A 19,421-nucleotide genomic window follows, 5' to 3' on the forward strand; every position below is an offset into this window, starting at 1 on the left:
TGTGCCAGAAGGATGGTTATAAAGATCTGTGAGCTGCCCTAGTTTTTTTTTTCTTTTATTTCTGCTTGCTTGCTATCTAATCTCATTGATGGATTATCGATATAAAGAACATCTCAGTTCTTGTTTGGCTCTCTGTGGTGTGATGCAAGAAAGAAATGGTATTAAATTTTGATGGTGTACTTTAAAATGTTTTATGTACATGATCTAGATTCTTGTAACGGGATATAGTGTGTGTGATTGTAGGCATGCAGGTATCTGATGTGCTGCATGGTGCATTTCACTTTTCGAGTATTTCACATACAAGGCTATCTGCAAAACCAGAGCAGGTAGGAGTATATGTGAATTAAAGGGGGGAGGGAAGTGTCTGACTTATTTGTCTGGGGTAGATACCTGCCAATAGGAGGCACTGAAACTATTCTCCTGTTGCAGCCAATACTAACCAAGGTTGTACCTAAAAATTTGATTTTACTTTAGTTATTCTTTTGAGGAAGAAATTTTTATAGTCAAAATTTAGAGAGAATTACTTGCAATCTGTTTTGCACTGCAGAAATGGAATAATGCATACTGTTGCATAAATACAGAGTATCATAAACTTTCCCTCATTTATTGAATGTGTGAGGATGACTTTCAGAAGATATTAGAAAAAAAATTTCTTGAAAGTATCTTCCTTCTATTTTATGAATACATTATCATTTACTTCTAATTTTCAGCACTGAAAGCGAGGTTTCTGGCATGTTCATGACACAATATTGGCTCCCTCTAGTGGTCAAGAGCAACCTTAAAAAAATGCCGGTGGACGTTAGCCAAAGCGTGCTCTCAGACATCGTTTCTATGAGAATACTGTTTTATCTTACACTTAAATGTCATCCGTGAATGCTGCAATGAATCCTGAGACTGTTCCCACCACATGAAAACGGAGACTGTGTTGCCCTCTCGATCATCCTGTCCTCTACTGGAGATTTTTTTTTTCTCTGTTGAATATTCTTTCTGTTTTTTTTTTTATTATTTTTTTCTCACAAAAAATGGCTCCTCTTCTGGTTAATCTGCCTCTCAATGAGGCAAACGATACATATGTGAATAGACCCATGGGGGCCGTTGTCAGGACGATAGGCCAAATGTGCGGTGAGGACCCCTCTGTTCCCATAGCATAGAGTTAAATCTGCTTCTCATAAGGATAGCATGTACAGGAAAACTTACCATATCGCCAAGGGTTAAGTGCATTCACATCGAGCGTTTGGAGTTCAAATGCACCAGGCTTCTTTACTTTGTCAATATTTCTCTTGCACTTGTAGCATTGAGTGGTTTCTCTCTGGTGTCTGACTTTTAGCCCTGCAGTTTCCCCTCCATTTAACACTCCCTTCAGTGTAATTGAAGACTATGTCTTACACTTTGTCTGAAGCAGAATTTCAGAAAAATTCACCCTTAGTATTTTTATATACAAAATCAAGTAAGTCAAACTTGATTAAAAGTATATATAAATATATACACTCACATATGTGTATAAGTAAGCCACAGAAGTGGTACAGATCCAAAAAGGTCAATATTAAATTGCTATGTTGGAATAGCAGTTTAGCTGGCTTGATGAAAGTGAGTACAAGTTCTAGAAATCTAGAAACCTTTGCTTTTATGTATTTTTTGTAAAAAGGAATGCATTCCATTTGAATCTTCTCACCATGAAATAAAGCATGTTTTGTACAACTGCCAAGCGTGGCAATACTTACGATATCTGAAATTGTTTAAGATTTCACTTGTATTTTCTATGGTTTCTGTAATAATTATTGATTTTTTTTCAGTTCAGGCTTCAATTGTGTGTACTTTTTTTGCTGTCTGTTATTTAAAATTAAAAACAAGAAAAGATACTTTACAGGAAGGAAATTTTAAAGTTCATTATGCAAGACTAAACTCCTGTGATGGTTTTAAGGTCTGGAAAAGATGTACGTAATTGTTTGCCCTGTGAATAGTCTCATTGATTTTCCTGCAGTCTTTTGCAGCATCTCAAGTTAGGTACGTGTTCCCGAGTCGCTCTGGGATCGGGGCCTAAAGGGCTGACCCAGTACCCCGCTTGGGTGAGCTAACCTGCTTTCTGGGCCGGTGTAAAAATGTGACTTCACTGACTTTAGAGGAGTGTTATTCTGATTTTGCACTGGTGTAATATATATAAGTTTCTTTCCTTTCCATCTTCTTTTATGTGCCTCTTTCCTTTTAACAGTTAAGTACACCCATGATGGGTTAGGCCAGACAACTGACTTGAAATATGCACTTGGCTTTTGCTAATTGCTTATGAGTTCATTTGAAAATAAGTATTACTTTCTCATCTGAGAAAGTATTTGAGATTGAGAGTCTTAATGTCATGTGAACTTTCTGAGAATTTCCCCCTTCACCCTCACCCTCCATTGCTGCTTTCAGGTGTGATCCAGTGCCCAAAATAAAACACAGTTGGTGTGATATGCAGCATCTAGGAGGAACTGACTTGTAACTAATAATGAGCATTTTCTCACACTCTGTCTAGACAGTCAGTCATGTAAACACAAGATGTCTTTAATGGCATCATTTGATGATGTGAAATGATAGTCTTCCAAAGTGTGTATTTCCACAAATGTCGAAGTACTGATTAGGGTAATGAATTGCACTACTTAGAGATTGTCAGTGTGTAATACTGGCATAGGGAAAAAGACAATAGTTTCATTTTTCTGTCAGTAGTAGCGATAGTAAGAGAGTAACAATGGCAGCACCTGAGGGTTTCTGGGAGAAAATATGTTTCAGCATGTATTTTTCACTGGTAGATTAATAGCTGTCTGGCTGCCTGAATATAGATCAAGAAATTAGTATGCCTAGAGACTGAATTCATCTAGGTGAGAATCAGTGATTCACATGTGCACCACCTTGTCCCACACTGTTAGAGCAGTCTGAACGTTTCTGGTCTTCAAGAGACAAAGGATCTATGTCTGTACGGGAATTTTTATACCATCTGATGGAGCAGCCTTAGGAGTTGATAAGTTAGAGGTGCTAACTCTTCCTTCTTTTCACTGATTATATAGGGAGTCTGGTCTCCTAATGTAGCTGTCTTTGTTAGATGGTGGAAATTAGGCAGCCTTCTTGGCATAGGAATGCCATTTGCTATTGAGAGGAAGTTTGTGCTTTGGCTGCCTGTGCCCTCTGTCTTACATGTAAGTTTTTGCTCTCCAGGCCTACATGTTTGGCGTAATGGAACAAACTTTTCATTCCTTGAAATATCCCAGTGAAAAATTAGGTTCTTGGGTGGCAAAAATTGCACAGTCTGATGGAACGGGGATTTTAGAGCTTGGTCCACAAAGTGTAGAGTTGTCTTTCCTGGAGTAGCCGACGTTAGGCTTTACAGGATCATGACTTCTGCATTCATAAGCTACTTTGATAAAGTGCATTGATGAAGTCTTCTGTTTAAATAAACAGACTGAGATGTATATCCATTACCTTCTCGGTAGTCCCTATATCATCTTTTCAGATGTCTAACCATGTAAAAGTGTCACCTTCCTACCCCCGTATATGATTTTTTATGAGCTTAAAGGACTTCTGACATGCTTTATAAATATAAATGATGGCTTTTAAATGTGCAGCCGTAATAACTTTTCACTGGCAGAATAATTTAACACCTAATGTTGTCCTGAATCTAAATAACTTATTTTAGATTATTATATCTACTCTGAAATTGTACAAGAGACTTCAATTCTATTTAAATCTAATGGAATACTGGTATCAGCACTCTCTTAGGACTTTTCTAAAATGAGTGCAGCTATGTATTACACTACATTTTTAATATTGCATGAGTGCATTAAAAAACAGGGGATTCATATTATTTTGCTTCAGACTTTTAGCTGTGTGTAACAAACTACTTACTGTTAATTTAGGACCTTATAAACTTTGGATTAAAAACATATTTATAAATATTCCTTTTGGAGAGCTAGTCTGGAAATTGTAATTGGTGCTGGGAGAGAAAATGTTTTATTCTTTTTCCTGCTGCTGGTGGGAATGTCATGCGTACTATGTATGGTTGAGTATGTAAGAGTGTACAAACAATACTAATTTGATGCTGATGACATTTAATTTTCTTAAATATCACTCTAAATTCATCGTCATTTATCAAATAACGTGCAGTCCTTACAAGGGTAGATCTTCCACGGAAGTTAGTGTAAAAAGGAAATGAATTATTGCTAGGTGGTAGGTGAGACTCTGTGAAACCACATCTCAAAACTCCCCTGTGGTTTCCTTTATAAGCATATGAGAAGTGAAGAGCATGTTTCCTAATGTAGGGGGTGACTGAACACTGGACAGGTTGCCCAGAATGGTTATTGAGTACCAATCCATGGAGATATTGGAAAGCCATCTGGACAGGGTCCTGGACAACCAGCTCTAGGTGACCCTACTTGAGCAGGGGGCATGGAGCAGACCATCTCCAGAGACCCCTTCCAGCCCTACCTAGTCTGTGATTCTGTGGAGGAATTGTCTCCTCCCTACCTTGTAGGAGAGACCAGGGAGCAGATTTGGCCAGCTCGTGTTCTGACTGTATTCCAACCTTCAGTTTTGCGTGCTGGAGACAGTGTGCATCTCTTCTTCATCTGATCTGGACCTCAGTGTTTGGTGGTCTGGTTTTTGAAGTAGTAGTAATAGTTCCTGTTATATCACTTAAAAAACACTTAAAACACATGGTTCTTACTTTGGGAGTTTGTCAACAGTGACAGTTAGAAAAGACCCAGGAAACAGTGTTTTGGAAAAGAATATTTAAATAATAATTGTGGGAGTATTTGCTTATTAATTGCATTAGTTATACATGCATGTATTTATAGGCATTTTTATGATGCATGGTGGGGTATTTAGAATAAATCTCCATTGTCTTCACCTTCAGTACAGGCCAACCAGTATTTATTCAGCTATGACAAGGGAATTTGTAGGCTATATTTTTGGTGGGTTTATTGAAACGTAGAGCAGCTGCCACTATCTGGCCCTTATTTTGCTAGTCTGTTCCTGCTGAAATGTTTTATAAACTGTTATGGTACTAGCTGATCTAGATTTAGAATGAATGCCTCCCCCTTCTTCCTTACCTTACTTTGTATTTTAAAGCAGTATTGCATGGTAAAATTTGCAAGGCCAGAGAGGAGGAAGGGTGAAAAACTCGTCCAAAAAAGAAAAAAAAAAGAGTACCATTCTGACAGGATTAAGTCTTTAATTATTAAATACTTAACAGTGAATTTAGGAAAGTTTTTAAACTATCAACATGTGTCAGCTTGTTAATTGAGAGGGAAAACAAATTCTTTTTTGTGATTCATTTTCCTTTTTTGTATGAAATTATATGGTAAGACAAGTTTATTTCTTTTAGGAGAAAATAATATGTCCAAGCAAAACCAAGCCATAACATTTTTGTCTCTACTCTGAGACTGGCCCATGTATTACTTATTTTATAATATGTGTAACTATCTAGCTTTCAATTGCTAGGCCACAAGCATGGCACACACTTTTTTTTTTTGGCAGTGAGCACCCTTTGAGAATTTAAATGCGTTAACTATTCAAAACATGTTCTTGTCCTAGACTTGCAATTATAAATAGTGGTTTACTTTGTGTATTAGTTGTCATGATAGTATGACCAGTCAAGATCCCATTATGAATCAAGGATATGACCCAAAGCATAGTCGATCATTCACCTAGGTTACATAATTCACAAATTCTTCCTAGTAGAGCTGGGAGACAGTATAACAAAAATCCTTTTGAGCTTTTGAGAGACAGAGCAGAAATTGCATTATTCTCATTGCTTTTTTTAGTACATTTGAAGAAAGTCTCTGATAACCTAGCCCAAGATAACTTTAGTGAACTCCCAGGATGCAGAATTTCTGCTAGCTTCTGCATATAAAATGAGAAGAAAAGGATAAACTGAATGTGCTCTCATTTATTTTCAAGAATAGCTGGTGATATGAAATGTTCAACTATCTGAGCAGAGAAGAACCAGGATAAAATCATAGCAAAGCTGTTAACATTGCTCTTGCAAAAGGGTCATCTTTGGTATACGAGCTTCATATGTATAATGCTAACGATGTAGCAAAATGTTATGTCATCTTGCAAACTGAGTTGCTGACTTCCATCACTTGCCTCACATACATACTGCTTCCTCAAGGGGAACTTGCAGGGCTCATGTTTTGTGGCAAGAGACTGAGTCTGAATGTGTGAGCTACTTCTTCATCCTGCTGTTCTGAGAACTGCGTTGGGAGTAAAAATTCGCCAGAGAACTGGAAACAGGGTGATGTTTTGTTTCTAGGCTAATAGTATAAATGCATCAAGAGCTGTTAAAACGTTATGTCTATATTATGCCTGTTTGTGGTCAGTTGTTTGTAGCACAAAAACACCCATGGTGTTCTTGTTTATTATTTATTTGTTAAAGAAAAGTCAAGAGAAATGAATGGAATGAAGGCTGAACCAGTCTCAAAACAAATTTGAAGCATGCTTTACTGGGAGAGTCTGCAGTGAAGTTGTCCAAATGTGGTATTTTATGGCTGAATTGTAGGACTTCCAGTTTTTCGCAGGAATATAGTGTCTGGGGTGGGTTGGCTCCACAGTCTGTATTAGACTAATACCACACATTCATAAGCAAATCCTTTTCAGCCAAGGCCGATACCTTCTAACATAGTTCCCTGTAAACCTGGTCTAAGACATTCTTCTCCCATCCTCAATTTATTGCCATGCTCTGGGTAGTGACAGGTCTGATAGGAGTTCTCGGTTGCCACAGCCATCGCATTGCAACTGAAGACAAGCTCGTTGCCATGTGTCTCAGTTACTAACTTCAAATGAAAATTTAAAGGAGGGCAGGTTATTTACTGACTGTAGAGTGATAACATTATGGATGAAAGAGCTATGTATTTTTTCCTCTTCAGTGGACTTGCGGTTTTCTGTCTTCCAGTTCATCACTGCTGTGACTCAAAATCCGTAGTTAGCTGCTTGCAAATTCCATACTATCATTCTGAAAATAATCAAAATACTATTTTAAACCAATGCCATATTGTTAATCGCCATCAGTATTAAGTCCCACAGATTTAGGCTCCATTTATATAAATTGGGAGGTGGGGGCAGGTTCTAATCCTGTATGTCATATATAGAGTTTATACATTTCTTTCTGAGAGTTTAAAGGAAACAAGACAATAGGATCTTTTAATTCTGGAGTTTTTATTTTTATTTTTAATGGGTTGGCACAAAAGTAGTAAGTACTGTACAATCAACATAGGGCGTCTTTAAGAATCTTTCATGCCTGAATATACATCTGGAACTGTTTGCAGCTAACTAAAAGTAAAATAAATGCCAGAGCATATTATACCATACTTTTTTTCATTTAAAAAAGGAAATTGAAAACACACCACTCCTCGAAATGCTTGACGTTGAATTGGCTATTGAAATGGTATCAGTAAAGTATTTATATATTCCATATTTTGTTCCATACATCAGCTTTCCTTGATGCGTTAGACTTGGAAGCGTGCCACATGAGCTGAAATGTTGCCATATATGAAAGACCGCCTTGTTTTAAAAACGGAGTAAATCATTTAGGATACAGGACGTAAAGTAAATCAGTTTGAATACATGCACATCTCTTTTTGCCCACCTCCTTGCTCTTGCACATTTTACTTTCAGTGTTTTCCATATTTGTCTTCAGAAGTTGGCTATGCATATGGTAAATATCAATGTTCACCTAACAGCTAAATATAGTGATAAAAATTACTCCTACCATAAAAACTGAGTGTATGACAAGAACAGTACAGTTTCATGAACCAAGAAATCCACAGAAGAAATATCATAATTTAAAGTTGGTTTTACAACATTCTTTAATTTAAAATGGAGCAAAATACTTTCTGTGGTTAAAATCACAGTTCTTCCCTCCTTGCTGTAAAGTAGATTCAAGAATGTATATTTCAAAAATTTTTTTTAATATAACCCAAAGCAAATGCAATAGATCTCTGCATACTTGAAACATATTTTCTGAATTTATTCTAAGTCTCTCACTGCACCAGAGGGTTGTGTATATGGATTAGGACTAACCCATTATTTCACCATCTCTCTCCATCCTGAATTGATTACAGTGAACAGTGAAGAATGAGTTGCAGATGTCTCCTTTTCCCTTTAGCTTGGAGGACCTCTGGGTTTCAGCCCCATTTGATGAGAACTGGGCTAACCCTCCCAGCTCTGTCACTGTTCAGAAGGATTCTGTAGAAGAAATCTTTGCACCTGAAAGAAGTTACTCTCTCTGTATACATAGCCTGCACTCTGAAGTGTGTGATGGTGTGAGATACGGTTTGTATGAAACTTTTTGTCTGCCTGTAATAATTCAGGATTATTGTTTAAAATGTCAGATTCCAAGGGAAGTATATCAGAACCAGCTTTGCAAATGGAGAGTTTGTTTTGATACAAAAGCATAAAAATAGTGGTTGGAATTCCAGAAATTAAACAGTTTTTGGATGTTTTCTTGTTTTTCTTACAAATTTCAGGCAAAGCTCAAGATATGTGAACCTATTTTATAAAACTGGAGCCAATTACATGGAATGTTGCACAGGCAGGATTTCACAAGTAAAAGATGTGTTTCTTCCTCTTAAAGGATTCTTTCTTCCCCTCCCAAACCCTCACCACTTCTGAATGTACAAGTAGCTAAATAGCCACAGCGTTTGTGTGAAAAATGTCTGTACATTAGACCCCTCATGGAATAACATGGTTTAGGGAAACTTGGCCCATGAATACAGTTTAAATACCATTTTGCTTTTAGCTCTCATTTTTAGGCTCTTTCTCAGTAGTTAGAAGCAAAACTGTTTCTATTTCTTTTTAATTAAAAAAATAATCATTTGTAGAAGCTGGAGTTTTAAGGTAAGTATCAGACATTAAAAGCTTCACGACTTAAGATCACAAGAACTGGTAACACTTCATCAGCCGTGGCTCTGCTTTGTGCTCAGTCCCCGCCAGCCTCACTCCCTCCTCTGAGACATCCTTCTCTGAAAAATAGAGCTTTTGAGGGTCTGTACGTTTGCGGGTGGCGGGACAGAGGTGGGTGCGCAGCTGCTGTATGCACGTGCTCCAAGCCCAGTAGCTTCCTCGGGAGTTTGGGCATCTGCAGTGGAGGTAAGGAGCAGAGAAATAGTAGCAGGAACAGCAGGATGGCTCCTGCAGGAGTTTTGCTGTTAAAGGGTAGGAGGCGAAAGCCTGCAGCAGAGATGGCTGTTCTCCTGGGCTCTGTCTTAGCGCTCGTGGTGTGTCTTCCAAGCACATGGGAGAGCTTTGCATTTTATGCTGTACTTCTTCAAAAGCCCCTTTTCTTCCAAGGAGAGCCTCGACTCTGACAAGATAATCTTGTACCCTGGCCAAAAGTGTTTTGAGGTGTGCTTGAAAGGAGCCTTATATCTCCTTACGGAAAGCACTGCTAGAGAGCTTCTGGACAACTAGAGATAAATCTGGCTGCCTAAGAATATAGTGTATAATATAGTGTAGAGTATAACAGTGTAGTGGTTTTCACGTCTTTGTGAGGCGGAGAGGCCAATCAGAAGGACACAGTCTGTAGAGTTTTTTTTTCTTTTTAAGAGGTCCATAAAAGGTAATTCAAGCCTAATGTCAGTAGATTTTTATGAAAAGTACAGAGGTCTCTATGGATAATTTTAGTGATCTGCAAATCAGGTTGCAGACACTGTTCTAGCAAATAAAGAACAGATCATAGTAGAAATAATGAAAATCTAAAATTGGAGGGCGTCACCAACGCATTGTTTCCCACCACAGTGTTCAATTTAAGTAACAAAATACAGTCAGCTTTCCCGAAAAGTTTCCCCTCCAATCTGAGTTCATTTCTGATCAAACCTGAAGTTTGAAATGAAGTGAAGTAGGGGAGCAGCAGAGGAGAGCGAGCTGTGGCTGGTCGCAGGATAAGGATCGCTTTTAGTTATCAGCAGCTGAATTGGAGGATACAGACTGTGCCTGCTCAGTGTGAGCAGCAGGCTGTTACTGGAGTTGGATTTCTCGCACTCTTTCTTCCACCCACCTCCATCTCCTCTCTGCCTGTGTCTGCGCTCCCACATGCTTCAAATCTGTGTACCTGGACTGCCTTCCTTAACAGTGCAATGTGAGTGTTAGCAGAATGAAAACCAGATGGACCAGCAGTTCCCACTGTTATCTCCCCACCAGCTCTGGCAAGCCTCCCTTTCTCTCTCCTTTCTTGGCATGGCAGAAATATTTGCCTTTATTTAGGAGGGCTTGGGCTCACTGCTGTGCCTCTTTCCCTCTGTTGCAACATGAGCTGAAAGCTATTTATTCCCTTGTTGCTGAGGTTGGTTGAGGTGAGTGCAAGATGAATTCAGCTATTAAGGAAGCAATTAACATTTCAAGGCTAGTTTTCATAGTTCTTTATGTTAAATGAATGGCTTGTTGCAGATATAGAGTTAAATGTTTTAGTATAGCGATGTGGAAAGGAATTTTTACAGAATACTTTTCAAAACTTGCTTTTGTTTTTCCGCATGTAATAGTATACTATTGCTTGATTTGCAAATCAAACTTCACCTGTCTCTATAGAAGCCTTAATATTTAAGTCAGTCAATTTTGGATACTGTTCCCTATGCTATGAGATGTATTAACTTTCGACCAACATTGCAAATCCTATACTTCTGTAACTGTATTCCCCTCATGCCGTTCTTGTGGTGTTCCAGTGCTTATCTTCCGCAAACCTGTCTCTAAATTCTGTCTGAAATGACTCCCTTACCTTGAAAAATGAACCATCTTCTGCTGCTCTGCAAAGGCTTTTATAACTGCAGTAGCTTATGGACTATGTCTCTATTATACTTCCTCAGTTTCAAGCAGTTAAAGATTGGGATATGCGAGACACTGTTACTTTTTGCCCCTCGCCCCCGATTATTAAATATTCTGATAACTAAGTCTTTTGAGGAGCTTTAAAACAAACCCTTTCTTTATAAAATGTGTGCATTGCTTGTAATTTCTCTGTCTCTCAGGTCAAATTTTAGACTTTTTTTTTTTGGTAAACTTTGTATCTTGTTAGTAAGAACAAGGAATACACTTCCAACAGTTGAGAATCAGAATTTATAGGACATTGCTGACTTTGCCACTGTCTTGAGTTAAAAAACATAGATTTTTATACTTACCCCCTAGTCCTGACAGTTCATTGCTTTGCAAAATGAGTTAATAGAGCTTGCGAAGACTTGTAGAGGTCAGTGTGTAAAACAAATACCCTGCCCCCCTGCACACACAAAAGGAGTGGAAGAATTCAACTGATATCCATTAAAAGCGAAATTGGATTACATCTTTACTCAAGATGGCTCACTAAACTCCTAGCATGACTACAGAAGTCTTAATTTTGCTTTCAGCTGGTAAATGATATCATGTTTTGTCTATTCTTGATAAGTGAAACATAAGGTATGGTAGTTTTCTTTCTGTTTTTGCTTCAGTTTTAACACAGAGGTTTAAAAAAAGGTTTGGAAAAGAAGATATTCCTATAGCTCCTGTACCAGATATCTTGCATCTTTACATCTTTAGTTGCAAGAGAACTCTTAGGTTTCCTTCCTATTTTTCTTTTTTCTTTTTTAGTATATTTCTATTTATTTTGCAGATTTTGTAAAAGTATAAATGTAGATATTTGACAATGCTATATTTAAAACAATAATTAATTGGTATGTATGTGTGGCAATTGACTTACCATTTTGGTATGGTGTGTTTTATTCTTCTTGTAAATGTAAAAACATCCAAGGGTACGGTGGTGAGGTGATCCAGGAGATGCACACTGTTTAACATAGGTATCTCCTCCTGGATGCAGAGACAAATGGTAAAGAGGGCAGCAGGTGTTACAAAGAGGAGACGTGGAAAAAGCTGGCTTCAGCCAATATCTCACCTGTACTAAAGAGCTTCAGGTTTTAGTTCTGCAAGAGCTGTCGTAAGGGGATTTATTACCTTTCTGTCTCTTCATCTCTTTTTTCCTTCTGGCTAACGTTAGAGCCTTGAAGTGAGGTGGCATTGTTGCAGCTCCAGGAGTGCTTGGAGGTAGCATCTGCACATGCTAGAAATAAAAACAAAAGATAATGTGGCACCGCTACAAATGAGGTCTTGCCATCTGTGTTGCACCTTCTTAAGTAAGGTTTAGATGATGTAATTTTGAAAGAACACCCTGGCGTAGATAATCAGGTGTAATCTTCTGCGGCAGATGCTGAAATGGCTCACTTCCCGCGCTAGCTTCTTAACTTTTTTTTCGGAACGGATGTACGTGGGGAAATAAAACAGTGTGTTCCTGTGGTGTGTTGCAGATCGCACTGAGAAGCATTCCACAATGCCAGACTCACCTGTGGATGTGAAGACACAATCCAGGCTGACGCCTCCGACCATGCCACCTCCTCCCACTACCCAAGGAGCTCCACGAACCAGTTCATTCACGCCCACGACGTGTAATTAGACTTATTATTTTCCTTTTGTTCCGTATTTTTTGATTCTGTCTGTATGCAAGAAACAAAAGTATGTGCAGGGAAACCAGTATGGCATGGCTGGAGCAGCATTTGATTGTACTGCAATAAAGTAATTAAGCAAAACTAAGAGCACAGCAGATTAATGTATCTTAATCTGTTAAGATGTTCAGCTTCGAGTTATGGTAATCTCTGTGATGGCTTGGCTGCAGTATCAAAGAACAGTGATCACTAACTTCCCGTGCACTAATGCTCAGATCAGTCCTTCTCTCAGAAGTACAGAAAACTTTCTTCTCATCTATTATGCTGTTCTGTTATTCTGTTTGAAGGATCCTGTTTCCTTATGTATAGAAACTTTCGTAGTAACTGTTTGGAGGTTTTGCATTTGTTTATATTTTTAAAGTGGGGGTTATTGATGGAGAAAATACCTATCTGCCTTCCACTAATGACTGAATAAAGAATTCTGATTTGTGCCATGTGACTTCTAGTTAATTTTGATACAAACCTCAAAATACAGGCCTTTTATTGTTTTACCTTGAGACTTCTAGCCTGTGACCACTTCTCTGAATCAGTAAGGTCTGGACCTCTGTCTCAGCTTACTGATGTAAACACACAAGAAACTAGTGATCTTGATGGAATTGCTCTGCATTTCTGTCTGTGTAACTGAGATTTGAATTTGGCGTGTTGTCTGGACTAGTCTTTCCACAGTCATGAAACAATCCACATCTCTCTTACCAAGATGTAACAGCAAATTTTTTGGTCTCTTCTATGCTGCCTTGTAATAGTATAAACACAAGAATGTGTTTACATTTCACACCTTAAATAAAACATTTTTAGAATGGTAGAATACATATACCTAAACAGAATGACTGCAGCATCTTCTGTTTGTCCTGCCTATGTCTTTTGAGCCCTTTGCTGTCTAGATAAACACCTTATTTAAACTTCACCTCTATGCAGAAGGCCAGCTGGAGGCCTTTGTATCACTTATCGCAGGGAACACTGTCCTGAGGATTTACACAGAAGTGTAGTGAGGAGGGTTTGTGCCAATTCTTTGCATAAGCTCAAATTTAATGTAATGTCCCTGATTTTGCAAAGATTTGTCTGTTTTGCTTAATTTCAGCACCTGAATCATCCTAGGGACTACTTTAGTCTAAAGTTAAATTGATTCTAGGTTTTTGTAGGATAAGGGTCATACAGATTACACTTTTGAGAGTGAGGCTTTTTGCACAATTCAGGATGCCTTTTGGCAATAATGAAAGGAATAGGACAAAGGTTTTCTGTAATCACTCTTGTAATCCTCGGTGTACATGTAAGATTTCTGGATGATGGTTTATTTGATTGGGTTCTGCACTTTGGAAGACGTGTGAACCATAGCTGCTTTTTAGGGGCTGTTTATATGAAGTCTTTTACTAATTTTAAATGCCTTTTAACCTGTCAGATTTTGAAGTTTGGCCACAGCAATTCCAGCTTATATAGTAAGCAGTCAGTTCTGTATGAATGTCTGTCACATTTATTATTACTACGGCAAAGAATGCCTGTAGGCTAAGAAGGAGCGTACTTATTCTCTCTGGTCAAGAGTATACTTGTTTTCTTTGTTTTAGACTATTAAACTATAAAAAATGTTAGTTTGTTGAAATTTTAAATGCTAAATTCTGTTTTACTACTAACCTAGCTGTATTTTTTTAAATAACGTAGATTGCCAGTTGGCAAATTCAGACATTATAAAGAAAGAGGTAAAGCCCTTAGTATGGGGTGGACTTTTGAAAAACTTTTTAATTCTGTTTAGAAAAGTTGCATTTGAGAAGTATTTCTTAATTTCTTTTGTTGTGGGAGAATTTTTGCCTGCCTTTTTCCTCCTCATATTTATCCTAGGTAATGAACGCTGCTGTTCTGTGCTTTCTTGATTATAGCTGGTAAACCCTCTGCCTAGGACAGCCCAGCAATGGGGGCTGAGTTGTCGTATTGTGTGATGCTAGAGCATGGCATATCCCTATTTTTCCTAATCCTCATTTACTAGGTTCATGATGTGATCGTTTTTGGCTGTACAAGTTCCTTGCAATGATGATGTTTGTTTACTCAGACATATCACTCTACTACAGTGCTCAGAAAGCATAGCTTGGAGCTACACGTGGAGCTGAACTTCTTCAGGCCAGATTTTTTCTCTTTCTGCTTTCTCCATCTTGTTTCCCCAGCCCACACAACTGGAGCAGGGAATCAAAAACCAGGATAAAAACCAGTCACAAAGTAGACAGGGCTCAGACAGCCACTTTCTGTAGCACCCACAGAATGGAACTTCAATCACTTGGGCAAAAACGCCTTTAAAAGGATTGTCATAGTAATTTAAATTTAATAATAGGAGTTGCTATCTAAAAGGAAAGATGAGTTTTGGAGAAAGTAACAAAGAGAAAGGGATGTTTAGCTTCAGAGACGCCAGTCGTTAAGAAACACAGGGAGCTCTTTATGGTGCTAGCTTACCATGGATATGCTTTTAAACAGAAAGGAACTTTAGTCTACTGCTATTCTGTCCTTCTGATAGCAGGTCAGTCCCTTATTTTTTGTGCTTTTTTGGGATGCATTCAGGTCTCTCTGTGGTTTAGAGGAGAGGAGGAAGTTGTATAGGTGAGTGATAATATAAAAACATGGGTTCTTATTGAAGGCTGGAACCTGAGTGACCCTTTTGAACAGAAATCATCAAATTTCTCCAGGATAACGGTCAGCTGAGCAAAGCTGGATGCCGGGTACAGCCATTTGCTGTGTGCATCCATACCTGGGAGTGTATCGGTTCATTCTTGCTTGTAGGGACTGATCTTTTTTCTTGCCGTTCTCTACCATTTGAACTAGCCAGACTCAAATGACTTCAGCAGAGTATGTCTGACTGATCCTGTTCCAGGTAACCTATGTGGGAAAAGATGTCCTCAGCTTGATGCTCTCTTCTTTTCTGGAGCGAACTAAATTGGCTGCCAAAAACTGTCTGTTATTATCCTCAGTATACCTGCATGAATCTCATTGTCATAAATTCTGAATACTTAGTACTTTAGATACAGTTATTCCCACAACAGCCTTACAATAGGAGGGAAACACTTTCCTTATCTGTTTCAGAGGTACATACTGTATTGACACATCAAAAACAAGTGATTTCCTCGTGGTCTCCCAGGAAGTTTCTGAGAAATCTTCTCTATAGTCTTCTCCTCAGGCCTGGTGCCTTAGCTGCAAGGCTAAAAAGGCTTCAGTCCACAGCAAACGTGGCACTATTTGTACCTGCACAAACAACTTAGCGTGTTCCATATGTTAGCAGCTAGGAAGTCTGTATCAGAAAAAAATAGCCTTCTCATCGGGTGCTGTAAGGCTAAAACGTGAAAGTCCTGTTTTATAAACACAGCTGTCAGTTGTGTGTACAAAACACCAGTAAAAATATTCAGAGATAAACTGAGGCTTCATGAAATATGTCTGTACATTTTTTTCCAGCCCAAAAAGCAATTGTTTTTGTTTCCGAGCAGATATGCGCTCGCGCTTGTGTGCGCTCTTTCTTTTTAATCCTCTGACAGAAGACTGGTATTCAAATGATGTTTTTCAGGTCCAGAAGCACTTTGGGGGGCTGCGTGACTAGCGGCTACTGTTAGTTCCCATCCAAAAGCTGTTTAGTACCAGCTACTGTGAAGTAGACATGAGCTGCAGAGTGTCACTCTGTCACAAGGCTTAATTATCTTTGATCATGCAACTTAATTAATTTTGAGGTCAAGCACAGAAAACATAAGCTGATGGATTTTCCCCTCTGTCTTCTCTCTCTCTCTCTCTCTCTCTCTTTTTTCCTCTCTCTCTGTTTTATCTTCCCTTCTGTCTTTTTCTTTCAGTAACCAATGGCACTAGCCATTCACCAACAGCGTTAAATGGAGCTCCATCTCCTCCTAACGGCTTTAGCAATGGGCCATCCTCTTCCTCTTCCTCTTCTCTGGCTAACCAGCAGTTACCGCCAGCTTGTGGAGCTAGGCAACTCAGCAAACTGAAGAGATTTCTTACAACCTTACAGCAGTTTGGCAATGACATTTCACCAGAGATTGGGGAGAGAGTGCGTACCCTTGTGCTAGGACTTGTGGTAAGCAAAAAACGATATAATAACTGTGATCTTTTTCTCTCCTTTTCCCTCTTTTGCGTTTGACATGTTTATTATATAAAAGTGTGGGTTGCATACACTGCGTGTATTGTACTTGGAAGATACCAAACGTGAGAATTGAGTACTGGCTCTTGCCACCGAGCTAACATAAGCAACTTGACTAGCTGTCAGTAAGTGGCAGCTATTCTTAACCAGATATAGACTAGACTCCTTTGCCAGTATGGTATTATGCCATGATGGTGTGAGAGCGTTTCCATTCTATACTGGCAGCACCCCTAATGTAGACACAGCTCGAAATATGTACTATAATAAAAAATGTTTTGACTTTCCTGGTTTATTTGACTTGGGGAAGGGAGACTGCCCTGTATATGCAGTGGCAGAATGCTGCTGGAAAGGATGAGCTGAATACCTGCTTGGAGTATAACCACAGTTGAAAGTCTTTTCTCAGTATTCATTGAATCCAGCTGTGAGGGACTTGATGGGGTAATGCTGCTCTATACGACACATTATTGATAAGATCATCTTCATGTAATTGTATATATGAATGATAATTTCTGACTCTTCTTCTCTACATCTTTCAAGCTGTGCTGCTGTTTTACAGGCAAACTGTAGTGAATCTGGCCCAAGACTCTTTGTTCCCAGTCAAGTCCTGTCTCTGGAAGACATTGTCCTCTCCCATGCACCTCTTTCGGTAGTAATTAGATGTACCAGGAAAAAGTGCTGTTGTGGTAGACTAATTTACATCTGTTCTGAGCAGCTGCAGTCGCCATTGACTTCACTGGGAGCAAAGACTGCCAGCACTGTTGAATACTAGGGCTCAGGTGTCCTCCACTTACATCTTCGCAAAATACTAAATGCAAGTGATGAGCGCCCCTTAACTTGGATCTGTGTAAAAGGAAGTGTAGTGTAGCCAGTGTAACTTCAGGAGATCCTGCTCTGCCGTTGCTGCCCTATCCGCAATACCCTTTTGATGTGGCTTTGCTTGTCACAGGGTTCTGGTGGAAAGGTGAATTAGTAAAGAACGGCTTTGGGAGATGTATTTACCTGCCCTAGATTTTCGGATGAAAAGTGCTTTCCTATTGTTAATTACAGTTGATTTCTACCTTTCAAAGCTTCATCTGAGCTCTGAGAAGCAAACTAGGGTCTTTTCTTTTGGGACTTCTACATATCACAGCATTATTCCTTTGATTAAACCCGTGTAGCCTGTTGTCTTCATGATTATTCCCTCAGCCACACAGTAACGACTTTCTTACACAACCTACTGACTTCTGTAGGATTGCACAGATGCAGTGAGTAGAACTTAATACACAATTCTCTTGTTAAGTATAGAAGGCAAAATGCAGTTTTTCCTCCTCAAGCTATGAGGAGCATGCCTTTAAAAAGAGTGTGAATTTTTATGTATATTAATTCCCACTTCTGCACTGGGAACAAAAATACAAGAGGCCCCAATAAAAAATGAAAAAATTGTTGAGAAAAGCAGCTTTAATGGCTGTTTGAAATTTGAAAATATTTCCATGCTTAGCACCTGAGAGCTCAGAATGGTACTCTAAGCAGCAAGCCCAAACGCTGAGATGCTAGTGGTTTCCTTTGAGTATCTTAATAAGGTAATAATTTAATATGCAGCAGCATGCTTTTTTTATCCTGTTATCAATATCAGGAATGAGTTATTAAGCAATTTCGGAGTGCTTTGGTTTCTGTTTCTCTTGCTAAGTGTTTTCTTTATTTTGTCACCAAGAAAGAATTTTTTTTTTCCTCAACAGAATTCTACTTTGACAATTGAAGAATTTCATTCCAAACTGCAAGAAGCTACTAACTTCCCACTGCGACCTTTTGTCATCCCATTTTTAAAGGTATTGCACAGTTCAGTGATCTGGAAACTATTTCAAACCATATTGTTGCTAGGTCACAGATGTGTGTTACCGTTTTTCTTTTTAAAAGAGTCAGGAAAATGAATAACATTAAAGGGCTTCTTTCCACTGCTTAGTGGATGGAGCTATGTTTGAGTAGGTGGTGTGGGGACCGTTTCTGGCTATTTATAGGACCTATCAGTTCCCTGACTTTATAATCGTTTGTTCTATGTTTTTACTTTGTAGGTATAGAAGCTTTTACTCACCAAGTCCTGAGACTTGATTAAAAGCAAAATAATGCTGTGTACTTGCCAAAAGCTAGGTTTTTGCAAACTTTGCATGGTCCAAAGCAAAGGGATGCTACCAGCTCTCCTCTGGTGTGCAGTTATCATTGTTAGTACACAATGAGACTGTGACAGTGCCATACAAGTAAAAGACGAATCCTTTTCTTGTGGTTCCAAGTCAGCAGTACAAATGTGATGTCCTAAGATGGCTGGCAACTCTGTCTACTGATTTTTGCATCTTTTATTAGAAAGTAAAGATAAAGTCATGTTCAAAAGTCGATTAATAAAATGCAACATGTTACCGTATGAAGTAGGAATCAGGGAAACTATGTCTCCCTTGAAGTTGGGAAGCTATTCTGCCCCTCACCTGCCAGTAAGAGCCTCCTCTGAACTGCAGTGATTGCTGAACATTGAGCGTTGTGTTCTCAGAGCATGTTGTGTTATGTTTCAGTTTCACCGCTGAAATGAATTTTCCCGAGGAGGAGTTGTTTATTGTTCCATTGTTTTTCATTGTCAGTGGGTGGGTGGACCTCTTGTGTTATTTTTGTCAGTGCGTGTAAGTGTTGCTAGCTGTTCTGTTGTCCTGAAGTACTCAATAGGTAGTACTATTGAGGAAGTATCCTCAATAGGTTTGTTTTCATGTTTTTCCCCTTCTTGGTTAGCTGTGTCAGATGGGCTTTACGTGGAAGTATAGCTGTTAGCTTGGTACATTGCCAGTTGCTTTCTTTTGGAAGGGAATACG

General features: G+C 38.8%; 1 protein-coding gene across 6 annotated transcripts in view; it reads left to right on the forward strand.

Moving 5' to 3' along the window:
* Window positions 1-19,421, forward strand: part of RUNX1T1 (RUNX1 partner transcriptional co-repressor 1) — a 114,223-nt gene that overhangs the window by 51,404 nt on the left and 43,398 nt on the right. For all 6 annotated transcript variants that reach the window (XM_068933060.1, XM_068933057.1, XM_009676030.2 and 3 more), the window contains 3 exons: window positions 12,285-12,422; window positions 16,289-16,530; window positions 18,309-18,398. In XM_068933060.1, the coding sequence (XP_068789161.1) occupies window positions 12,285-12,422; window positions 16,289-16,530; window positions 18,309-18,398 (470 nt within the window). The remainder of the gene's footprint in view (window positions 1-12,284; window positions 12,423-16,288; window positions 16,531-18,308; window positions 18,399-19,421) is intronic.

The sequence above is a fragment of the Struthio camelus genome, chromosome 2 (assembly GCF_040807025.1).
Source record: "Struthio camelus isolate bStrCam1 chromosome 2, bStrCam1.hap1, whole genome shotgun sequence".
Classification (NCBI taxonomy): domain Eukaryota; kingdom Metazoa; phylum Chordata; class Aves; order Struthioniformes; family Struthionidae; genus Struthio; species Struthio camelus.